The 25,164-nt window shown below is 33.2% G+C and overlaps 3 protein-coding genes and 1 long non-coding RNA gene across 5 annotated transcripts; 2 read left to right on the forward strand and 2 right to left on the reverse strand.

Moving 5' to 3' along the window:
* The first annotated feature begins 1,188 nt into the window (after positions 1–1,188).
* On the forward strand, positions 1,189–6,721 carry LOC118053108 (uncharacterized). 2 transcript variants are annotated; one of them, XR_004688318.2, is made up of 4 exons: positions 1,189–1,376; positions 4,672–4,854; positions 5,423–5,516; positions 5,602–6,721. It is a non-coding gene; the product is annotated as an uncharacterized lncRNA (long non-coding RNA). The 2 variants fall into 2 exon arrangements; XR_004688320.2 differs by having other exon boundaries at positions 1,192–1,376; positions 5,423–6,721.
* Positions 2,368–6,611, reverse strand: LOC118053106 (uncharacterized). The gene is made up of 8 exons (XM_035064267.2): positions 5,596–6,611; positions 5,363–5,495; positions 4,685–4,900; positions 4,319–4,474; positions 3,836–4,088; positions 3,343–3,743; positions 2,881–2,997; positions 2,368–2,791 (listed from the first exon to the last, which is right to left on the reverse strand). Exons 1-8 carry the CDS (start codon positions 6,609–6,611, stop codon positions 2,456–2,458), a joined length of 2,628 nt encoding a protein of 875 aa, XP_034920158.1. The 3' UTR covers positions 2,368–2,455.
* Positions 6,722–9,753: 3,032 nt separating the features above from the next.
* Positions 9,754–13,607, reverse strand: LOC118053107 (pentatricopeptide repeat-containing protein At1g80270, mitochondrial). Its single transcript, XM_035064268.2, has 3 exons — positions 13,425–13,607; positions 11,976–12,564; positions 9,754–11,190 (listed from the first exon to the last, which is right to left on the reverse strand). Exons 1-3 carry the CDS (start codon positions 13,457–13,459, stop codon positions 9,943–9,945), a joined length of 1,872 nt encoding a protein of 623 aa, XP_034920159.1. The 5' UTR covers positions 13,460–13,607; the 3' UTR covers positions 9,754–9,942.
* Positions 13,608–17,386: 3,779 nt separating this feature from the next.
* LOC118053109 (uncharacterized) lies at positions 17,387–23,192 on the forward strand. The gene is made up of 13 exons (XM_035064269.2): positions 17,387–17,508; positions 17,686–17,746; positions 18,320–18,902; positions 19,080–19,226; positions 19,725–19,861; positions 20,223–20,294; positions 20,391–20,471; positions 20,552–20,581; positions 21,116–21,202; positions 21,398–21,458; positions 21,797–21,872; positions 22,233–22,306; positions 22,535–23,192. Exons 2-13 carry the CDS (start codon positions 17,744–17,746, stop codon positions 22,660–22,662), a joined length of 1,479 nt encoding a protein of 492 aa, XP_034920160.1. The 5' UTR covers positions 17,387–17,508; positions 17,686–17,743; the 3' UTR covers positions 22,663–23,192.
* The last annotated feature ends 1,972 nt before the right edge of the window (positions 23,193–25,164 follow it).

Raw genomic sequence — 25,164 nt, forward strand, 5'->3', positions numbered from 1 at the left:
TTATTTTGTTTATGGTTAATCAAATAAAATATAAAAATAATTATTTTATTTTTATTATCACTACCAAAAAAATAAAGTGCCACTATTTTAATTCAATAAAATCAATTGATTGAGATTGAAATTGATTTGATAACTTATAAATTATTTCGATAATTCGATGATCATGATCTTTTTAGGTTGATTTTTTAATCTAGTGTAACAATTATTAGAAAATAACTACTAATGTTCTGTTAAGCTTCTTGCCAATTTTGTCACCCATGTTTCAAATTAAGGTTTATTAAGATTAAAACTGGATTTTCTTAATTTGGGAAAAACCTTTCTATTCAAATAGGATTTCTAAATTTTATTTCGATGGTTGGTTCTTGGCAATAATCTTTTGTTTGTATTAATTAATGTGTCACCAAGCTTGGCAGGGACAGGATTGGAGGTAAAATCAAAGGGAAGGTTCCATCTTCCTGGGCTCTTGGCCCATAATTTTGTGGATTGTTTTCTTTCCATTCTTGGTCTCTTTGAACTCAAGAAGCCCATAAAAGGTGTAACTATTCGGGTCCATAATGTAACTCATTGGGCTGCTTGGTGTTTTTTCGGCTAAACTACTTTTTTGCTCTAAAGATTCACTAATACTTCACTTTTATCCCTATAGCTTAAAATCTTTCAATATTACCCTATTTTTTTTAAAAAAGAATTTCAATTGTTATCTTTACTACTAAATAACTAAAAACCTGACATTCTTCCTCTTTTTATTTTATTTTCTTACCTTTCTATATTTTTCTTTCTTTCAAATCTTATTTATATTCTATCACACAAAACACTCAAAATTATAGTTATTAATCCGGACTAGAGATAACTTAACATAAAATAGGATCATAAATTAGACGGTTTGACACATGTTAACCAACAAATATTTTTTAACATCCAACCTGGACTAAGAGTTGATTAGCCGGATTTTGAGTTGACACAAAAGAATCGTCAAGATTTAAGAATAGACCAGATTGGAGGAAAAATTATAACTTTTTGGTAACGTAACAATGAGAGATTTAAACTATAGGAGTATAAATAAACACGGATGAATTTATAGGTACAAAAATAAAGTTTGTTTTTTTTTTTTTGACACATCATGCTTAAATGATACGTAGAGAGAGGGAAAGACAGAACAGAATATCCAATTGAAGTGTCCGAATCCATAGAAGAAACAAGGACTTGACAAGCTTAAGAACTTAAGTAACCAAAAAACAAGACAAAAACCTCTTGATGATCACCATTTTCTTTGAGGCTCTCTTTACAGCTTCCAAGTTGACCAAGGATGCAAAGATCATCTGTCTTTGTTTGCTTAGAATGAATCCTTAACGTCAGTGTCTAAAACCTCTCATTTCAAGGTCTGTTAGTATCTTTTTCTCTCCTTTCATTTTTATCTTCCCATTGCATGTGCTAGAGTCTTGGTTTCAAGTCTTTTTAATACAAAGAACAAGGAGAACTCAATGTTCATCAAGGGGATGCATGCTGTGTTTATGTGAAAACATCTTAAGATTAATCTTTTTTATGGTAAGTAGTTAAAAACTGTGTGATTCTGTTAAGTTGGCGAAAATCTATGGACTGGTTGCTTTAAACAGGGTTCACTTATGAATTACTAGCAGCTGTTTGATTGATTGTCTGAAAAAGGATTTTGTCTGTTGGGATCCTGATTTTGTGACTCCCCTTTTGAGGAAAGATGGCATTTTCTGAGTTGATATTGTTTAATTCTATTGAAGATTGTGTCTTTTATGTCTTTGAAGCATTTCATGGGTTTTATGAACTATCAATCCAGAAAGACTTTTTTTGTGAAAGGGGGCAACATTTGTTGACTCAGGACCATTAAAAGCTTTTAAAGCTTGTTCTGTATTTATTGCCTTAGTGCTCTGGGCTTGATAGGGATGTGCAGGTTGTATCATTAGAATTTGATTGTGTAATTTTGGTTGATTATTTCCTCGAGTGTTAGTCAAGAGAATGCGTGTTTTTTTATGATCGTAAAAGTTTAAGGCAAATAGATTTGAGAAACTGGAGATGTTGTCCATATGACATGGGTAGACCTCGTTCTCGTTTGAGATGTGCTTCTGTGAACTCATTTCTTTAGGTTTGTCACCAGCCTATAGAAACCAATGGAATCAAAATCATGTTTAGATTAGAGCTTTGGACCACGAAAGTGAACGTATTGGATAAGATGAGGTCAGGGAAATAAGCTGAACAGATGACCATGAAAGAAGGCACTAGACGAGTTGCTCAAGCTTTAAGTCAGGAGTCCAGGAGTTTTAGAGCATGGTGCGTGCAGGGAAAATTGAGCAGGCGTGTATTAAGGGTTCACCAAACACAGTTGAAAAATACAGAAGTAAAGTTTAGAGGAATTTGTGGTTATTTATTTGCTAGTAAAAAAATTCAATGCAACTTAAATTGATCATGGATCTCTTTGAGGACTTTGCGCTCAGAGAATGCCAAGATTTCTCAGATTTTCTACAAATGTTTCTCCCACGTTGGAGCCAGCCTTAATAAACACAGGAGGATAGCCAACTGGAGCCTCTACCCAGGCTTCCGAACCTTGTTCTTTAAATAGTTTTCCTGACCAGATATGCTGCCAGGAACAAGTTTCACCCTCTGGAAAATAAGCCTTGACATTCTTCTTGCCCTTGTCAAGTACAGGCACCACTAAGATCTCGGTACCAATCAAGAACTGCTGGTAACTCAAGCTATGCACATTCCTATCATTTGGGTAGTGGAGAAATAGGTGGCGGCAAACAGGTAGGCCTTTTCGAGCAGCTTCCTGTTTTATAAAAACAGACAGAGAGAGATTTGTTAGATGCTCTGCCTAAATTATTTGACTTCCAGTTATTTACATGAATCATGCATCACCTTTACTAGTTGGATTCTGTAGAAATACCAAGCTTTGTACATCTTAGCACAGCGTGCAAAATGCGATAGAGTCTTGTGGTTAGAGTAGAATTGGCTGTTGCAGGATGGCTTGTTTCCCTGCATGCAGAATATTTCTGAAATTAGTAGCTGATGGGATCATATTAGTCATACTGCTTAGTCGAACAAATTATTAACTTCCTTTGTCTATTGAATAATGTAAAATTTATCTCATTTCTCTGGAGACAGTGCTATATATCAAGGGTTTGGAAACTGTGGGCAAGTCAAATATTTATTCTGAATATGGCTCCTTTAGTTAAGCAATTTACCATCAAGTTAGCTTAACACAGTATGTGTCGTCAAATGTTTGTTAAAAATTTTAATTGGAGGGAAATAAACAAGTAATATTGCATCAACTTGGTTTTATGATATTGAGGGTCATGCATTTCAGGTATCAAAACTTACTTCATGAGTCCGGAAAACAGTGGTGAAAGCATTTAGCTCCATCCATCGCATGAGCAACTCTTCACTTCGGTGGTACTTAATAAAAGGTAGGTTTACTGCACAATAGCCTCCGATATCGCTATGGTTGAAAGCATATCCAGAAATTCCACTGCTCAGTAGGCCAACAACAGAACTTTTTATTCCATCATTGGCCTGCCAACTTACCATTTGATCTCCTTCCCAGAATAGCATCCCCCATTTGGGGCTATCCCTGAAACCAGCCCTCATGAAGAAGACCAAAGCCTCTTCTGGGTCTTCTCTCTCCTTAGCTGCACGACCTGACTTCCATTCTTCCACAAACTCTCGGTTTATTTGGGCCCATAGCTCTGGGTATCTATTATGAGCTGATATAGGATCTTCACCTGAAATAATTAATCCAAAGTGATAAGTATATCTCTATTGCACATGAATCCTAGCTTCTGGAAGAAACATGTTAGAACTTTTCTTCTGTTACCTGAATAGAGAGTTGCATCTACAGGCAGTCCTTCACCGAAATCAGCCATCCACCCTTTCACACCATCATCAACCATTTCCTGTAAAACCTGCTTAAACCAAGCAGCAGTATCTGGGTGTGTAAGGTCCAACATGCCCACATCAAATGCTGTATTTGGAACCATATATGGTTCTCCATACTTGTCTTTCACCAGGATATCCAGCTTTTTTGCCTCCTCAAAAAGGTTTCTCCTTTGGTTTGGTTTCTCATCAGCCTGTTTAAAGCAAAGCAACCAAGTCTCAAACTCTCAGGTACTGATAATGATAGCAAAACATGTACTGTTAAAAAGAGATGTAGAGTATGCAAAGACACCCTACTTTAAGAAATTACAGCTTGCTCTATACATTGATATGGCTGTATGTTGTCACACACCAGATGATCATGTATTGAATTTTTTACAAATTACAATGATAGTACCATAAGTACTTGGAAAAAGAAAAATACCGGAGCTAGACAAGGATTGCAGTATGTCATCACTTTAATATTCTTTGCACCGAGATCGTTAATTAGCTGCTGCCATCCATGATACCTCGTTGTATCTACCTCCCAATTCCACCACAGTTGTGATCCAATCATTGTCTCCCTCTGCCCTACCCAATCCTGCAAATGAAGTGCTTCAGGGTGAGAACTTCTACATGAAGATATTCATACATACCATCTATGTAATGACATATAATATAAACCTTTTAAAGTTGTTCTTTAACTATAAAAATCATAGAAAATTAACATGGCTGCAAGTATTTGTGAATGTGAAAGATTCTGTTGATTTTGATGTGCTTTGATATGCTTCTGTATAGGTACAGGGAATACCTGCAACCAAAAGGCTGAAACAGGAACCTTATGATCTTTCAATTCATCCCAAACACGGCGTACAGCTTCTGTACCACCTTGCATTCCAACAACAGCCCCAGATATAATCCACTTAGGAAGCTCAGGAGGTCTCCCGATAGTTTCTGTTAAGTTTTCAATAATCTCAGAAGGTGAGTTGCCATTCAATATTCTTCCTTGAACTGAATTGCTCTGAATCTGCAAGCTCCAATATACAGAAAATAGGAAACTGCAAGTTTAAACCCTGAATGAGTGTGCTCAGTACTTGAAATATTGTTCTCTCCATTTAAATTTTGAGTGTTTTATTCAAGTGTAACTTAAGTTTGAAAAAGAAACTTTTCATTCAATGAAAATTTCTGTTAACTGTGTATTCTGAAGTTTGCCAATAATTCATTGCATTAAACCTAAACATTCTACGCAGAAAACATATTTTTCACTTGGCAATCACATTGTTTATTGGCATAAAGAATTGCTTCTCACTGTCATTGGCGTTCTTGCTTCAGCCTTCACTCTGGTCATTACAATGCATTTGTAACACCCTCATGAATAATTTGATTCTAAGTTCCTGAGTGTTATGCAGTACAAAGTATTTGCAATATAATGTTCTCACCACTCACTATGGCCAATAATAATTAATATGCAACAATTATCAAGAATTACCTGTATTTGAACTCTGTCATGTCTTGTCATGTCGAATACTGAATAATCGTATCCTTCAAGGTAAAGAGACCTCATCTTAGATGTCATGTAGAATGGTGAAGGAGCATAAGTTGTACTCCAATCGCCCCCAGCCCTGCAATAGAAAGAAACAAAGGTAAGATTTTTTGAGCCTATATTTTTCATATTTGTGTTTAACTGGAATTTAGTGGTTGAAAAGCTAATAGCTAATCTACCTGTAGCTAACCAAGTTAGCAGCAAAAGTAATTGGTTGGTCTCCTCTTCCAATTCCCTGCTCTTGAACAAAAATGGGCACCCTTTTGCCTTTGAAGTCCATATGAGAGAACTGCTCCCCAAAACCGTAAAACCTTTCATTTCCTTCACTGGAATAGGTAATACAGACTCTATTGAATTCTGTCAACTCCGCAGACTTCATTTCCATTTCCTCCTCTGACGAGGAAGAAACTGCAACAAACCCTCTGGACCTTGTAAAGAATCGATACCATCCAAGCTTTCGTCTTCTAATCTTTCCTAGCTTCCACCTTAATCGCCGGTGTCTTCCTAAAGGAGTTGGAGAAATTCTTTGTTGGAATTCAAAATTTGGTGGTCCAACTCTCACTTGAAAACCAATTTGGTTATTATTCTTTTGATCAAATAGAACCCAATACCTTGCACAAGTTGGTGGTCCCCTTGTCTCAAACTCTATGTCTTTGTAAATGCCAGATTCTTGATGCCTCTTCTTCCTCCTGTTACTGAACAACCAACCTGTTATCACCAAGGCAGGAAACTCGGTATCCTTCAAATCATTTTTCTGAGCAAAACTCATATTCCCAGATGAAAGATCATGATCATTATCCTGATCAAAATGGTGATCAGGTTCACTGATCACTCTTATATCTTCAATTGTTTGATGATCACAAACCAAATAAACATTCCTATCTTTTATAGCAAAAGATCCTCTGCTCTCTTCCACCTCTGTCTCACACAATGCTGCAGTAACAAAAGCTTGTCCTGGGATGGTAGACCACAGGGCTTTTGTAGGTTGAGACTGGTGATAAATTGAGAGAGACCCTCCATTTTTTATGCTCCAAAGAAGCTGGAAATCCTTGCCAACTGAGAAGATTTTGTTTGGTGGGACAGTTTGAGAATTGAAAAGAAGACGTCCTTGAATGAAAGGAAGTGATCTTGGTGTCGAAGGGAAGGGGTTGTTTAGGTGTTTATGATGCTTTTTGGTGATTTTGAGGGTTCCCATGTTGTTGTTAGAGAATAAAGTGGTCTATACATGTAGCTATGCCCTATTTATAAACTCGGAGATATTGACACACGTAAATTGAGCAGTGAAGGTTGTTCTTGTTAGAATTTTTCAATTTCTTTATCCAGGGAGGTTAGAAGGAAGAAGAAAGGTCTTCTTTTTTTAAAAAAAAAAAAAATATTAAGTCATTTATTAACGTATGAAATCTGGTAGTTGTGATTTATTGCACTTGTGCCCCCCTTCTTGGCGTATTTGTTCTTATTTTTATTTAAGTTTGACAAAATAAATACAGTATCAAGCACTGTTATTAAACCTAGGATGTAGTGGATACAATACCTAGCTTGGATTAGGTTTAAAAACAAAATTATAAGTTGATTTAATATAAAAAAAAAACTTGAGTTGATGTAATTAAAACTTGCTAATATTTTTTAAAAATAAAATAAAATAATTTTAATCTTTTTAAATAATTGTTTTATATTAATTCAGTTTAATATAAATTAAACTCACACTGATTAAGCAGGTTTAATAACTTTTTAGTTTTCATTGGTGGACCTTGAAATGGTCTTATTGGCCGGCATCTTTGAAATTGATACATCAAAATTTGAACTCCCAAAACTAATTAATTTTATCGACTTCTTTTTAATAACTTGATCCAAATTTAATCGTGTCTTCTTTAACAAAATCTTTTTAAAAAACAAAAAATATTATTTTAATAAAAATAATTAATTTTTATTGATCCAACCACGTTCTTTTTCAAGACAATTCCGAACCATGTTTATTTCTATTAAACGAATAAAAAAAAAAAGTTGAGGATAGAAAGTTGCACGAATTTTTTTCTTTTTATCTTCGAGTATCGAGAATATTGACTATGCCTTGAATGGAACATCAATTTAGACCTAGCGTACACACTTTTAAGTAGAAAGGGACGTGATGTTATCTTTTTTGACGACTACTCTCTTGTTTTCCATTGCGTCTAAGCCTTTCTTGAAAACAACTTTTATCAAAACAAGATAAAGTGTCCTCTTTCATTTTATTTTTCAAAAGAAAATTATTTTATTTCTCTTACTTTTTTATATAAAAAAAAAAAGTAATAGATGAGGAGAAACTATATATGGTGTCTTCATTTTATAAAATTGTGATTACAACCTAGAAACTTTGAGATTATTATCCTAATCTGTATAAATCTTTAAAAATGATTACTTATTTTTATATCTGGTAATTAATAATTTATCTTCAAAACAAAAATCACATTATCAAATTGCAAAAATGTTGATTTCAAATACGAAAACAATTAATATTGAGATGTTTGTTTTGAGCATAATCATCTAATTCAACAAGCTTACTTAGAAATCTAGAATTAAAATTGTTTTTTTTTTTAATTTAATTGCATAAAATATTTCCTTAATAAAACTTGATTGACCAATAAAATTCTTAATAATTTGATTGTTTTGACCAAAACAAATTTAAATTTTATTGAATCGATATAAAAATAATAATAAAAAAATTATATTATTTTAATAAAAATAATTGATTTGGTGATTTAAAAGTTAACTCGATAATTTAATAATTCAAACTTTTTTTATGGTAATCTCGTATCAGGTTTGATAATTATAATTTCTATTTAGTAACCGGTAAAATACTGATTTTCATTTAAAATGTATCTTTATTTAAATCCAAGAATTCAAGTAGATACCGATGTCCAAGACATGGGTATTTTAGCAAATATTTTAACATTGGAATTCCGACAAAAATGAAGGCTGCTTTTCCGTTCTGTTTTATTTTGTTGTCTCTGAGTTGTTTGTACATGTAAAACTATGAACTTCAGGCATGATCCCAGGCAGTCTTCATTTTGCAAGTCACGTGAGAAAAAATGGAAATGGAACCTTTCCATGAAGAGGGGATCGTTCATGATAGTGCATGAAGCCATGTTTATGCATGTGGTTTCATGGGTGGAATGCACATAGACCTGATACATGGCAACATTCATCTTCATCCCAATGTATCCCATCAGTAGTCCACTTGGAAGAAGCAAATCAATTTTGCTCCTTCCATCATTTATACTTTTTGGCTCAAATCTTAGAATTCTTTAGAGTCAACGAATTCATTTAGTCTTGTAAATGCCAAGTTTGAACTCAAAATATTCTTGTGGTATGATCGAGGTGTTGGTATATTTTCTCCATTTCCAAGTTTTATACATTTCAATTTAGGGATGGCAATTTAGTCGAATATGATCTGTTTTGAATATTTCAACCAAAAAAAAATCACATTTTCATTTAATAAGATTTAAAGATTATGTTAAATTCATTAAAACTAGGATCCCGAATTTTTTTTTATTTTTTGTTTTAAAATAAAGGGTTGAACTTGAAATTAAAAAAAAAAATTAACATCAGTTGAACTTGTTAAGAAATCACCAGGCATCAACAAGAGCTAGGCCCAAGATGTTAGAAAGGGCCACGTGTCCAGTTGCAGACTGATGGGATATGTACTTTTCAGGTGATCGACGAACAAGCCTCGCCATAAAAACTCAAGCTTGAGGTTTTGGAGAAGGGGAGTACGTGTTTTAGTTTCCAACACGTCAATCGGTGCATGATTCGAAGATTCTCACCAAGAGTTATGACTACTTTACCGACGAGAGTGCTCTTGCCAGCATTTTGCAACCTGCGAGACTACCTTCTTTGTTAACCAACATTCAATGGAGGTTTGAGAATCCTTACCCCCAACTCACCTGCATCTGGAGAACCCTCGTTGGTCAATAAAATGTCGAGTTCTTATTCCATAAAATCTTCCCGCGGACGGTTTCGCAGAAAACCTGTCACTTGGGTTTCTTTTCAGCATCGATCTATAAGGGCTGAACATAACCTATCTGTCACTTATTCATCCTCCTATTTGTTCTTTTCATATCCAGAATTTCTCACATCCACTCTTGAGATTTAGTTTCTTAACAGAGCAGTTGCTGATACGCTGATAACCAAATTGAGTTAACGCAACAAGACATTAATGGCTTATACTTGTTCCAGCGCGCTAGAGATGCATGGTATACGATGCCCGTAACCAAGGCATCAAGGTCAAACCGCAATGCAATCTCAACCACACGGCTGATTTATACTAGAAATAGAAAAAAAAAAATCAAGAGGAAAGCGCGTAAGAAACATAAAGACAGGCATGAGATTAAACATTCCCATGGGTAACAACTGTTGGGACGACAGGAGTAGCAGTAGAAAGGCCTGCATGAACAATCAAGAATGTTTCACCTGCTAACAACTGACAACTATGAGCAGAAGACAAAAGAGTTGACGAGAAAGTAATCCATGCAAAGGGACCATCAAATGATTCAGTCAAGCAAATCCGAAACTGCTGTCCTCCTAAATGCATCAACCTGAGCAAGTTGGGCAGCCAAACTCTTGTTGGGAAATATACCATCTGCCTTCAGCCTCTCCCTCATGCCATAACATGGCGCCTTGGCAATTATATATGCCTGAATTAGAGTCTGGAACTGCCTAATTCGAGCCTGATATCCAGCTTGTCTCATCCGGTGAAACATTTTCTCTGCATTATGTATGTCACCCTTCGTCGCATATCGCTCCATGATAATTAAGAAAGAACTATACATTGGTTTTATCTGATTCTGTTGGACAGCCTTATTCAGAATAGAGTCAGCCTTTTCCACCTCCCCTGCTTCCACATAAAGCTTTACAAGTGCATCCCATGTCAAAGGGCCGATGCGACACCCACTATCACCCATTCGCTTGATCAAATCTTTACCCTTGGATAGCATCTTATGGTTTGCATAAACCTTCAAAAGTGTAGAATAATGCCTAGAAGAAAGCTTCTTCCATGTTTTTGACATCAACTCAAAAACTGCCTCAGCTTCATCAATTTTCTTCAGCCGTCCCCAGGCTTCAATGGCAGCCATGCATTCATCAAGTCGGGGACTTTTCTCACAGAACTTCCATACCCTGCTCACTTCATCAGCTTTCCCAAGCGCACCATAAAGAGGAAGCATAAATCGGCAAGCCCATCGATGCTCTTCTAAATTGCCCCCTTCCATCTCTTTCAAAATAGCCTCAGCTTTTTCTTTGAGGCCACCAGATACATAGTGTCTGGCCATGATAGCTTGGGTTCTGATATCAGGTTCAATGCCTTCAGCCTTCATTGTCTCTACAATTTGATCCATCCCCGTCATGTCATTGGATTGACCTTTGGTGTCTATTAAGATTTTGTAAGTAAAAAGAGAGGGCTTGACATTTTCTTTCTCCATTAATAGCAGCACATCAGCAATTTTCTTCTTGTCAAGCCTCTTGTAGAGGAGCAGCAGCTGGTTACAAGCAAATGGGGTGATTGGGAATTCCAGGTCCCTCATTTTATTAAATACTTCCTCTGTTTTCTTCACATTATGGTCTACAACACAGTTAGCCAGCAAGGTTCGGTAGATCACCTCCCCTTTAAAGGATTTTGGGATTTTATTGATATAAACCTCCGCCTTGTGGAGACCACGCACCTTTGCAATTAAATCAAGGCGTGAAGCATAATCTCTTTCAACAAATTCTTGTGGCTTATTTGCCTCGAACCACTCTGAGAGCTGCAAAAGCAACCATTAAAATGCTCAAAAGGGCAAAAGCCTTCATAAAACTCTGAATAACTAAAGGGCAGACAAGTAATTCTCACAACTTTGCAATCAACAAGAAACTCATAAATCTTTCAAGCAAAACCCGAACAATCACCATTTAAACTGGTGTTTTGAGAAAGGTTGTGATGAAAAAATCCTATTCATATGTAAGTGCATGTAGTAAAAAGGAGGTGTTATTTATTATGATGGTTTGCCTTGGATTTGCAACTACCTGGTGAAAGCTCAAGTCTTTACAGGAACTACTTCATGCAAAAGCACTTGAGGATAAGATCGCTCCAAATTCTCCTACCCAAGGCCAACTTTGGTGGGCCCAATGGATTACAACTGTTCTAAAGTGTTCAATTTAGTATGACGAGAGGAGAAGAAGGAATCCATGTCCTGTGAAAACAATTTATGGCCTCATTGCAGTTTAATTTGTGAAGCTAATTGCATTGGCTGCTGCCAACTCTTGGACACAACATCAATTAGTAATTCATTTCACTTGGCAAACATCCCTATTTTATTTCAGGCACTTAACTTCCTCGTCCAACATGTGCAACAGGCATTAACTAAAGCATATTCTAATTTAATTTGCATTTTCATTCCTCACAGCATGCTGGTACAAATGCTCACACACACCACCTCGCATATGAATAATATGCCCCAGGTCAAATTGTATACAAGGGTAACAGCCTCAAGCAACTGACAGTTAAATACATAAGACAGCTACAAAAAAGGATTGCATCAAGTCAGATCACCTGTAGAGCCCTTCCAAACATTCGACGCTTGCGAAGATTGATCATGGCATTAGATATCTCTAACCTGTCCAAATCCTTTCCTTCTGCCACCCACTTGTCAAGAACACTTTGAACAGAAACATCTGGAGCAGAGACAATGGCGTTGAATAGTTCTGTGGTAGCCCTTTTCCTCGGTGAGCTTTTCACCACCAAGTCTGTTTCATTATCTGACAGTTCTAGTGCATTTTGAGCAGGTTCTCCAATATCATCATTGTCATCATCAGACAACTCAGGTTCAGAAATTAGCTGATCTTCATTTCCAGCCAATGCATTGACCGTGCTTTCATTGACATTAGCTGGTGTTTCAAGTTCAGAGAACCCATCCTCCAAGTCATCATCTGATCCACTGTTTTCAGCACCAGCTTGCGAAGCAAAACCACGCTTTTCCAAATAGAACTTTGAACCAACATTTGTGCTTTGGTGAAATCGAGGACTCTGAGATACAGGTTGAGGAGAGTTGACAGTGACAGCCTTGCCTTCTACATAACTAGATACTATTTCTGATTTAGCACAGCAACTGCGAGAAGTTCCAACACTCAATCCACGGAACCTGGAAACAGAATGAAAAATTATCACTCAAAAATACCAAAAGTAAAGAAAAAATAAAAATTGCCCTCGGCATAAAATCAATGGAAAGCCAGCATGGAAATGTATTTTTAAGCTTCTCATGTAAACAGAACAAGAATAGAGAATGGGACAGTTATAGAGATACTTGTGTTCTGACTGTGGGAGTGATCATTGAGCCCCCAATCACATCCTACATTCCCTTATAGAATAGAGAATGGGACAGTTATAGAGATACTTGTGTTCTGACTGTGGGAGTGATCATTGAGCCCCCAATCACATCCTACATTCCCTTATATCTAATGAACATTAAAGACCTGATGCAACAGATACAGATTCATTCTTCACATGATCTGTACCCATTCTTAACTCTTGTTGTAATTTTCACCACTTCTCTATTCCCATTCCGGAAATCAAACGCAAACGGGGTTAGTTTATGAAACTAACCATACAGTATAACCCTATTCCACAGCTTTCACTCATTGTAATCAAACAAACTCATGAAATTACAGAATTCCAAAACCACCCATAAAACAAAACTGTTTAACTAGCACTGCACTGACAACCAGCTAAATTAATTCAAAGGGGTCCCATTTCTCTTCCTTGCAAGAATCTCAGTAACAACAAGACCATTAAAAACTAAAAATTTCAATCCTTCGTTTTCCCCTTCTCGCTACTAAAAAAAGGCACGCAAAAGAACTTTCCCTTTTGCTTTTATGGTGATCAAATCTTTAGTAACCAAAATGAAAAGGAAAACAAACCCATTTCTAATCCATACTCAAATATTAATTGCAATACATAATTCTCCAAAATAAAAGAGTAACAAAGTTACAGAAAGAGAGTTACTTGAAAGGATTAGAAGCTCGACGAAGAGCCCACATGGCATCGGCTGATGGAGATGGATCTTAAGGCTTTTGGTGAAGAAATTGAAAATCCAATAGTGGAAATGAGTGTGAGAGTTAAGGTAACAGCCTCCTTCTGAAAACCCTGGAGAAACCTTTTTTGAAGGGTTTTTGGGTTTCTTTAGGGTTTTTGGAAAAATATACGGTTCAGCTAAGGCTTCGACCAAAAGTTTATTTTCTTTTCAGGATTGCCCCCGAAGACTTCTTTATTTGTTCTACTACCCCTATACGTGTTCTTAAAGATTTATTATTATATACCACAAAATATTGGGGTATTATCAATTTCATTTATAAACTATTCTGATTTCTCAACTAAAGACTTCTATTAGAATACTTGGTAAAAATATTAAATTTCTTATAAAATAACAACTATTTTTTAAATAAAAATCAATGGTAAAGTTGAGATGGAAATATAGGTGAAAATCCTTGAAATTGGATGGAAGTCCTTGATTGAAAATTTTTAAGAGTTTAATGATAAAATTGATATAAAAAAATTATTTAATGATAAAACTAAAACCACTTATATAGTTAAGTGACTAGGCATGGCCCCGTTACGCCGCGGATCTATGTTTTTTTTTTTTTTAATGATATTTAAATGTTGCAGGTATGTTTAAAAAGAAAAGGAAAAATCAAGAATTTAGGTTATAGTACCACCTAGGATTAATAAATTTATTTTATTTTAATTAAATGATAAAAAAAAATATATAACTATAGTTAACATGCAATTTTTATAAAAAAAGAAATTGCAATACCTAGAAAAAAGTTATAGAAGAACAAAATTGGATTAAAAAAAGGGAATGATATGAGCCAATATGAGGTAATGCGATAGATATTTAATTCAAGTAATAAGATGCAAGCCAACACGGATTAATTCGTGAAATTCATGATCTAGATCATATGATCGAGATAACTCAACAAAAAAAATTTTAAAAAAACTACAAAAGCAATTTAAAATATATATATATATATATAATAAAAAATTAAAAGAATAATAAAATAAAATAAAAACAATTAAAAGAATATTTACCCACATAAACTTTTCAAACTTGTGACTTGAGTCATTAAACGAGAAGCATCATGCATAAAAAAACAGTGAAGCATAATACCTAGCAACTGTTTTGTTGAATAATGAAATGAAAAAAAAAAAAACAACACAAAATGATCCAAAATAAAAAATAATGTAATTAAAAGAATGAATTATTAAAATCAAAATAAAAAATAAATCAAAGGGTGACTAATTGTTTTTTATTTGAGGGTTACATTAGAAAGAAAAATGACTCTAATAAAAAGGGAAAAATTAAAATAATGACGGAAAAAAAACACACCATAAACTTGGACTTAAGGGTAAAATTTAAAACCAGTAAAAAAAATTTAAAAGAGCTAAGAAGAAAAATCATAAATGAAAAAAATAAGGATCAAATTAAAAAGAAATTATGGAAAATTAAAATAAAAGGACTAAATTGAAAGGAAATAAAAAATTTACAAAAGGTCCAAGGATAAAAATAAGAAATTAAAAGAAAAAATGACAAAAAAATAACACACCATAAATTTGGATTGAATTGTGAAATTGAAAATCAATAGAATTTTTATGAAAGGGACAAGAAAAAAAATAGAAATGAAAAATATAAGAACATTACCTTGACAAATTGGAATTAAAAAACTAAATAAAAATTAAATAAAACTTTTACAAAAGAATTAAGGACAAAATTTAAAAATTAAAAGAAAAGGGAATAAGGTAGAAATAACAAATACAAAGAAGATTAATCTGCAATTTCTGAGGGAGAAGAGAGAAAAGAAAAAAAAAAGATTCACTAGTAAAAAACCGTCCAACAACTATTGACACACGTCAGACTTGATGGAAGAAAAAATCAAAATCAAAAGTTGGATTATATCATTAGGAAGCGTCATATGCACCATCCGAAGTGCATGACACCTCCCACATGCTGGCATGTTTAAATCATGTACTAATAATTTTTTAAAATGTAATGTTTTTTATTTTAATTAAAAGATTATAATGCCCTGAACAAAGGAGTGATATAATAAAAAAAAACCAAAAACCTTCTAAAATTTAAAAAGACTTGTGTGTGTGTGTGTGTATATAAAGACTTGTTTTTTTAAAAGAATAAAAACAAAAACCTTCTACAATGATGACGTTTTCTATACTTTAAAATAAAAAATCATAATTTTAATTAACCCATCCATTTACGAGCAATTTGCTTCACTCATGATCTGTGTTAGGCAATTCCATTATGAGTTGGTATCTGAGTGTTAAAAAAATACATCTAGTTAAAATTATTATGAGATTGATTTTTATATGTAAAAAAAAAAACATATATTAATAAGTAAAAACCAAGTTATTTTAGCTTTTATAAAAACAAGATTTGAACGCAGTATTTGTCATTATGAGAAATTTAGTTTTAAAAAAATGCTTTTTTACTTGGAAATACATCAAAATAATATTTTTTTATTATTTTTAAATTTATTTTGATATTAGCACATTAAAAGAATAAAAAAGCACAAAAAAATTTTAAAGTAAAAAAAAATTAAAAAAAATAAAAAGCATGGTTAAACAGCATAAACAAACAGTGCTGAAATACAATTATAAAAAGCAAAAGCTACACAATAACAAATAGCTGAATATAAGCCACTTGGTACCAAACGGTCTCTTAGGTAGCGTATAGTTATTATCCCAAAACAATAAAGAAAGAAACGCCATAGACAGAGAAAACAAGAAAGAAAAGGAAACGAAGACATATTTGTGTTTGATAACAAAGCACAAGACAAAGTATCTATCTTTGTATCATGTTTGGTTATGATGAACAAGAAATAAAAAAATATATTTTACCATTAATATATAATGTTATCAAATTTACATATTTAAATAAAAAAATAATTAGATATATTTTTTTACTTTAGTTTATGCTAAGTGTTAAAATTAATGATATTATAATACTCATAGTCATAAAACTAGAAGTGACTTGATGGGTTTGATTAGGGGCCTAAACTAGTTTGAGTTTAAGAAAAAAATAACAAAAGAATGGTTAATTTGACCTGATCTAGTAAAAAATCTAAGTCAATCCAGAATAAAATATGGGTAAAAAAACCATTGATTTTTTTTTTTGAAAAAAATAATCAAAACAAGATTGCTTTGATTATTATTATTATTTTTAAATATAGGTTAGCCATGTTGACTTTCCTGATCCGTAACCTAACCATTATCTCAGGTTAACTCCCAATTCAGGTTTTTCAATTATTATACAACTTTTATCTATGTATTGATTTGGGTCAACCCGTATTGACTCTCCCGACCTGTGACCTAGACCTTGCTCTGATCAACCTTGAAGTCAGGTTTTAAAACTATAATAATTTTTATCCTTACATTGACCCAAATCAACCCTTTTGATTTGTGACCCGGGCCGTATCATGAGTTGACTATTGAATTAAGTTTTAAAACTATGATAATAATCAGTTTTGTTTTACTTTAACCCTTCTTACACGTGATTCAAGCCTTACCTCAAGTCGATTACTGAGTTAGGTTTTAAAACTATAATAATAATCATTTTTGTTTTTACATTGATCGGTCAATGATCAACCTCACTTATAACTCAGGCCTTATTTCAGGTCGACCCCTGAATTTATTTTTAAAATTATGATAATAACTATTTTTATTTTTATATCAATTTGGGTCAAACTAAATCAACCTACTCGTGACTTGGATTTTGTCCTGGATTAACTATCGAGTTGAGTTTTAAAATTATGATGAAATTTTTGTATTGCAATATGTTTTAATTGGATAATTTAAATTTATTTTTTTATAAAAATATTTTAGAATAAAAAATAAAAAAAATATTATATATTAAAACATATACTTTCTCTACTTTCTATTTTAACAATTTATATATTAACGTAGATATAAATTTATTTTTATATGTTCTTTTTTATCTATTCGAACAAACTCCCTTTTTTTCCTACTATTATCTCCAATTTTCTATACATGATTGTAATCAAAAGCTACCTTATAACCATGGGTATGTCTGTTCGCCACTTCGCCCCCTCCGTCTCTTGCATGTTTGCTTTTTCTTTGACTTTTTTCTTCTTTTATGCTAGTTATCCGCTACTCTATACATGTAATGACAAGAGAGCGTGGCAAATTGAAAATCACACCGATTTTGTGATCAGAGAGTAATTCAAAATCCCCATTTCAGGATTCAGCCGATTGAAGTGGAAGCATTTCTTTGGCTAAACTTGGTTAAAGCTCAAAATATGGTGGGTTTTTCGTTTTCTTTTTCTTTCTTTTTTCCAAAAAGAAAGATCTTTTATTAGATTTGCATGGAACTGACAAGAAATGGGCTTCAAATCAAATGTTAAGCTTCGAGTTTATTGTAGTTATTTCTCTTGATTTGACTGTGCTCAAACATGGTTGTGAGCTATTGGAGCAGGGCTTAAGCAGAAACGTTCGTTATTGCAGATTGTGTTCAACTAAAGATTGCTGCTTTAATGTTACCATGGAGTTTAATTGAAATAAGATGTAGCTAGTTGAGAGTTTGTTGATATTTCTAGGCATGACTCTGAAAAGTTGAAAATTTGGACTGTCCAGATTAAAAATGCAGCCCAGTATCTGATCATCTGGAATGAATTGTATTCTGGGCTGGATTTTGAATCTCTTTTAGATTTTCATATGCATTTGGATGACATTAAGCTACCAATTCTCAATATTTAGAGTGCCAGTTTTAACATTCTTGGTGTGTTGCTTCATTCTTTGTTAAATTTTGTTTTGCCAAGTTCAGTTGGCTTTGCATTTCATGCTAATTTTAGTTTTCCTTTCCTTTATTTGATCAGGAGATGGAAAGTAATTCTATGGTAGATGTACCGTTAAAGAAAGACATAAAAGTGTCTTCTAGTGACAATGAGAAAGTAGATGAACATGGTGTCAGTGGAGTTTATTTAAATGAGGATGGGGAAGTAGAAACACCAAGGATTGGGATGGTTTTTGCCTCTCAAGAAGAAGTTCGTGATTATTATAATAGGTATGCTCAGCGTGTAGGCTTTGGAATCATGCGACGAAGTTCAAGGTGTGATGATGATGGGCGATTGACATATATTGTACTTTCTTGCTCGCAATGTGGTAAGGACCGAGGAATTCCAAAGAGTAGGTTCCAATGGAAGCAGACTTCTAAAACGAATTGCAAAGCGAAGATTAATCTTGTACTGAATCCTCAAGGACAGTTCCATATATGTAATGTTGTTCTTGATCATAATCATGAACTGACTCCAGGGAAGTTACACCCGAACATCTGTAAAAAGAGTAAAAGCTTTCGAACGAGAAAGGGACGTGAGGGAAAAGAACAGGCTGGAATGATGTTGCACCCAGATTTTCGGTCAATTTTTGGCGAACCTCTGGGCAGTGAGACTGCATCACCAGGTGAAATTTCTTTCATTGCAAGTACTCATGTCTTCATGTATGATATAGCTGTATAACAGTCAAAGTACTTGGTTCTTTGAATTTTAGATTTTTTGTAGAACATTTCTACAGAAGCATCCGTTTTCTTTTATGCATTTATATAGCAATATGATGACATAGTAACTTTTACTCTCATAGATTCCGTAATGCAACGATCCAGCTTTTCAAATCATTTGCTGAATGGTGACAAGCATCTTCTTTGTTCTTACACTGGCCTCCCCACAGGGGAAACCATATCCAATCGTCTCAAGAGGAGAAGCCCATCCCTTGAAGGCTCCCAAAACTGTATGTTTGAAGACCCACTTTCCATACTTTTGTTTCTCAAGTCTTGTTTCCTTGTAAAATTTTATGGAGATGGTTTGGAACTCGATTTCTATGAGAACTGCTGCGGCTATAATTCATAAGTTTCAAAACTGAAATTTGCTTCCCAAATGCTCTCAAGTACCTCAATGTTTCATAATTTTGATGTTAACATGTATGAATTGTTTTGCTATATTTATAGAAGGGTTTTTGCTTGCTTGTGAACATACTCTTTGACATTCATCACCAAATTCTTTGCTAACATAATCTGCTGTCTTATTTGGACTTCCACTTGCAATGCCAGGTAGTTCCTAGTTCTACTATTTCACTACATTGAACTATTCTTGATAAAATCTTATTTTTTTATTGGACTGGTTCATTCATACTTGGAATATCAAGTTTGTCTTCTAAGTTTTTTCCTTTGCCTTCAGTGAGTAGTTACTGTATTGTCATTTATATAATCTATATGTTATAATTCTGCAGCCCAAGACTCCTTAAGGCAAGCCCTTGCCAAAAGGGCTGTGGCACTTGTTAAATCTGGTATGGTGATTGGACTAGGCACTGGAAGAACCTTAACCCTTGTCATTGAGGAGATTGGAAAACTAATTCAAGAAGGAAAGGTGTGCATATCCTCTCTGAAACTTATTATCTGGAGAAGAAAGTGATTGAATTGCCTTTTGAAGTAATACCGGTGCCATCATATACATCTTGTATGCCTAAATTTATGTTACTAGAGATCCTGTCAGTCCATTTTAGTCGCTGCCTTTGCAAGACCTGCATGCTAGTTGAAATGGTGCTAGTGGATATAGTTACTCTTGGAAAATTTTTCTTGCATCTCAGTAGTCTGATTATGATCTTAATGGGATGGCACCAATTATTGAATATACCCTTAATAACCAGTAGTTCATCTATATTGTGTTGGTTTCAAATTATTGATTCTGATGTATGAGTTTAACTTTGCCTTCTCTAATTTTCTTCCAGTTGAAAGACATTGTTGCAGTGGGTACAAACTACCAGTCACGCATTACAGCTCGACAATATGGCATGACAGCTGTAAGGTTCAGATTCTTTTTAATAGCGTGCTTCTTCTAAATCAGACATCCAAATGATTTTATTTTTCTATGTTTCATCTATCATGCACCATTTCAGGTTGATCCGAATGATGTGAATGACATTGACATTGCATTTGATGTGGTGGATGAAGTCGATATCAACAAAAACCTTTTGAAGGTTGAGATTTGAAATCATAATGCCTCTTTTGTGTGTTTTGATTTTATGATGGTGTATTTACCATTGTCTTCTCTTGCCAGTGCAGGGGAGCTAATCATACTGTGCAGAAGGTGAGGTAATGATAAGGCAATTGTTTGGTCAGTAGCAGATTATTACTATCACCTTCTTGTTCATACTAATTTATTCGAAAATCAAATTTTTAGTTTTAAACAAAACTATGTGTGTTTGATTTTATAAAAACTTATAAGGTTTATCTTATCTTCTCAGTCAATATCGAATGTCCCATCTCACATCCCTATCCTAATCTCTAACCTGGTCTTTTCTGTATGCCTGTATCTAGTCAGCATATACAACTTAAAGGAATGATGATGATCTTTGATGGCTTTAAACAGAGTTTATAGTTTCAAAATAATGTGTTTTATGCTAAATAGTTCTACTTAACATGCTCTAGAAATAGTACTAAAAATTTCAACGTCCAGGTTGATGAGGATTCTAGAATCTAGTCTACCTCCTCTTCAAACTGGAGAGGAATATTGGGTAGTGGAAGGAAGGACTGCCTCCCATTTTGTAATCCAGCCTTCTGACACAAAAAATGTTCTCCAAAATACCTTTGTGATTTGTTCTCTTTTTCTTCCTTAAATCAGGTGATTGATTCCATGGCAAAGGTGTGTATTCTATTGGTTGAACATACAAAGGTTGTTCACCGGCTTGGTAACAATATTCCAGTAGCGGTTAGTTTATACTTCCTTCATGGTTAATCAATTCTTTGTTTTTTATTCTGTTTGCAATATTTATGTGATTTCTTCATGGCTGATGCTTATAGCTTTCCATACTTAATATTATTGAGGCATAAGTATTATATAACGATTGATCAAGGAAAATTATCGGTGTTATCATGTTTAGAATACTGATAAGATGCTCTTTAGGTGGAAGTTCTCCCTATTGCCGTGTCACCTGTTTTAAGGCGCCTCATTGCTCTTGGAGGAGGTTAGTTTTGACAGCATTGTTCCAATTTTCACAACTGATCCATCTTTGAAGTGTTTATTTTTATAATACATCTTGGGCAAGTCACTTGGTCCTAATACAGTAAGGAGAACTGTAAACGTTTAACAATGTGATTTTCTATTATAACATAAATGGTTTATGGTATAGAGTCATTTCAGTGCCTTCATATAAGAGGAAATGGCCCCTTACAAGAGTGTGGCTTGTTAACTATATAAATTATCCCTTAGCAGTTTTTAATTTATTTTTTTAAATTTTGTTTGATAAGTTCCATGGCAAGTTGTGCTCTATGCTAATAACTGCATTTGCTGTAAATCTCTCAGTTCCTGAAATTCGTTCTGCTTCGAGAAAGGATGGCTCGGTAATCACAGATCTTGGGAATATGGTCGTAGATGTTAGGTATGTTGATATGTAGGTCCCCCCCTCATTTGATTGATATGGGAGCAGAATTGTACTTTAAATGAACCATTTGTACGGTGCTAACCCTCTTTTTTGTTTGTGCTTAAGAGTCTAAGACCCAATCCAACCTACACCTTTGCCTTCCAAGTAGCCTCCTAGAGGCAATGGATATACTACTCTCTTTTGCTTAAACTTTAGTCTCAGCAGTATATTTATTTAACCATACAAATTTCCAAAACAAGTATTTATTGGGCATCTAATGGTCTCGCTGTCTTGGCGCTAGAGTGGTTCCAAAATGCTAATGTTAAAATTTCTTAATGATTAAAGTGGTTTGACTCAAGTTTCCCTAATCTTTGGCAGCTTCCCAAGTGGAATACAGAATCCTGCTGAGCTTGAGAAGAACATTAACATGATACCTGGTGTAGTTGATAATGGTAAAAAAGACATGGAGCATGTAGTATCTTGGTACATTTGTTAAAAATAAACATATATCTTATACATTATGCAGTTTCCGATTCAGAAGCCAAAGTAATTTCTTCTTCTTCAAAAAAAAAAAAGTAAAAAAAGAGAGATGAAGGATAAGTTCTTCACCCTAAAACTCAATGCACCTCTACAACTTTCTCGTGATTCTTAAACTTACCATATATTGTGTTTTCCTGCAGGCATTTTTTCTGCGGTTGCGACAATAGTGCTAGTTGTTGTCAGAGACAGAGGTAATATCAAAGTAATGAATTTAGAAGAATTCCTGGAAGGTGTACCCGGTCACAGAGACGCAAGTTCTTCCCTTTAACAATTTCTTTTCTTTTTTCTTGGTTTTCGTTGCTTGTCTTTTGGGTGTCGTTAATCTGGTGGGTATGCAAGCATACCCATCTGGGTACATAATCGCAGGATAAATCACAGATAGAGAGGTGGGGTCCCTGTGCTAAAATCTAGTGGCTATGGCGTACTGTCATGTTTTTTTCAACTGGTTAGCTTTGTAAGCTGCAAAGCCACGTCGGTTCATTTCTTTATGGCCGGGTTAATTACATGTCTACAGCAGGCAAATTACATGAAGTTAATGAGAAAAACTAGAGGCAGCATCTGTCAGGTCAATGAGCTATGGCAAATGGCTCGCATCTGAATTTTGTGGAAAGCAGAAATCAGAAAGTTCGCTTGGTAATGTGCTCTCTCCACGTTATCATTCTGGATGATTTGTAAGATGTATAAAATTGGCTCGAGGATACTTTGATCCGAGAACCAGAGAGTTGCATGAACAAGTTAGAAACTGATGGCAGCCATCCCTGGCACTCAATCTCTTAAACATCTTGTATTTCTATACTCTATTTCTTTCTCGTCCTCCTTTAAGTCATGCTTAAATTAATACTCTTTTAGTATTTTTAAATTATTTTAATATGCTGATATTAAAAATAATATTTTAAAAAATAAAAAAATATTGTTTTGATATATTTCTAAATAAAAAATATTTTAAAAAATAACTGTAAATACAGTACTAAATGGGTTAAACCTAAACCTATTATTTTATTGGACACTAGCTTGACTTTACATGTTGTGCCGTAGGATGATCTCATCGCTGAAAAAAATATTAATATTTTTAGTGTTTTTTAAAAAATAATTATTATAAATTATATATATATATATATATATTAATAAATAATAATAAAATTATTTAGTATAGTTAAAGATTGAACTGGGAAGTTGAGATAAATATGTTATGTTATTTTAAAAGAAAAAACATTAAATATTCATTTTAGTTTAAAATTATGGTTTTTAAAAATTTTAATCGGTTTAAATCAATAAAATAAAATAAAATTTTATTAAATTAAATATTAATTCAATATCAAAATTTATTTAAGCTTTATATTCAGTTTAATGTAAAAAGGTTAGCTTGGGAATAACAAAAGTCATGTAGCAAATAATTTCATTTTTAATTTCTTTTAAAAAATTTATTTGCCACATGACTTTTGGTATTCCCAAGCTAACCTTTTTACATTAAGTTGAATATATTATGGGTTATTGTTGCAGTCAAAAGTATATTTTGTCTTTCTTTTATATTATATTTTAATCATATTTTTTAATACTTCTTTTATACTGTATTGATTTATATATTCAAAATTTCAAATATTATTTCATGATTTTTTTTTATATAAAATATAATAACAATATCTAAACAACTATTTATTTATTTTTAAAAAACGTTATATTAACTTGTGTGGCGTAACATAGGTACTCTAAAGGGATGTTTTGGAAATGTAGTTTTATCCATGATTTTTAAAATTTTAATTTTTTTTATTTAAAATTAATATTTTTTAGTGTTTTTAAATTGTTTTGATGCGCTGATATATAAAATAATTTTAAAAAAATAAAATAAATCTTATTTTAATGTATTTTTTTAATGAAAAATACTTTTAAAATCAACTACAACCACATTACTAAACACGCGCTAAAAGAATAAGCGATAGACTTCCATCGTGGAGCCCCCAAAACAAATAGGCTAAAAAGACAAAATACATAAAATACAAGATAATTACGAGGGAAGATCTTCAATGTTCATATGAACCAGAGGTGAGCAAATAAATCAAAAAAATAATTAAATAAAAAAAAACTAGATAAAAATAATTGAAAAAACCAAACTGTGAAAAAAAACTGATTGAATCGATATGTTCGGTTCCGATTTTATAAGCTTGTAACCGAAAAAACCAAAACGAACCGAACCCAAATTGAAAAAATCAGAAAAAAATTAGCCAAACCAGAAAAAATTCAAGCCAAATTAAAAAAAACACTAAGCCAAACTGGTTTGAACCGGTTTTTATTCTAAAAAATTGAACCGAACTAAAACCGGTTGATTTGAATCAGTTTTGTTTTTTTTTTAAATTTTAATTTGATTATTTTTTTTTTATATAAAAATCAAACCAAACAAAAAATAATCATCCCTAATATAAACAGTGAAGGTCACTCCAAATCTTTTAATATTTTTGTTAAGGTTATTACATCAGCCTATTAAGTTTTTATTTATTTATTTATGAAATTATCACATGATGACTAGCGAAAAAATATATGATAAAGTTTGTTATTTTTTAGTTTTTTTTTTCTTTTTTGTTCATATTTAACTTAAATGAGTAATGATAAATATTAAGAAAAACAACAAGAATGCGGGTCTCATTTTAAAAACATTATCCAATGGTTCATGTATATTCTTGAAGTTTTTTCTTGTTATTTTTAATGTTTAGGAAATATTTATCAAGATTTTGTTTTCTATCATATTTGGAAACTTATCAATTTTTGTTTGTGCTTT

This window comes from Populus alba, chromosome 6 (genome assembly GCF_005239225.2).
Source record: "Populus alba chromosome 6, ASM523922v2, whole genome shotgun sequence".
Classification (NCBI taxonomy): Eukaryota; Viridiplantae; Streptophyta; class Magnoliopsida; order Malpighiales; family Salicaceae; genus Populus; species Populus alba.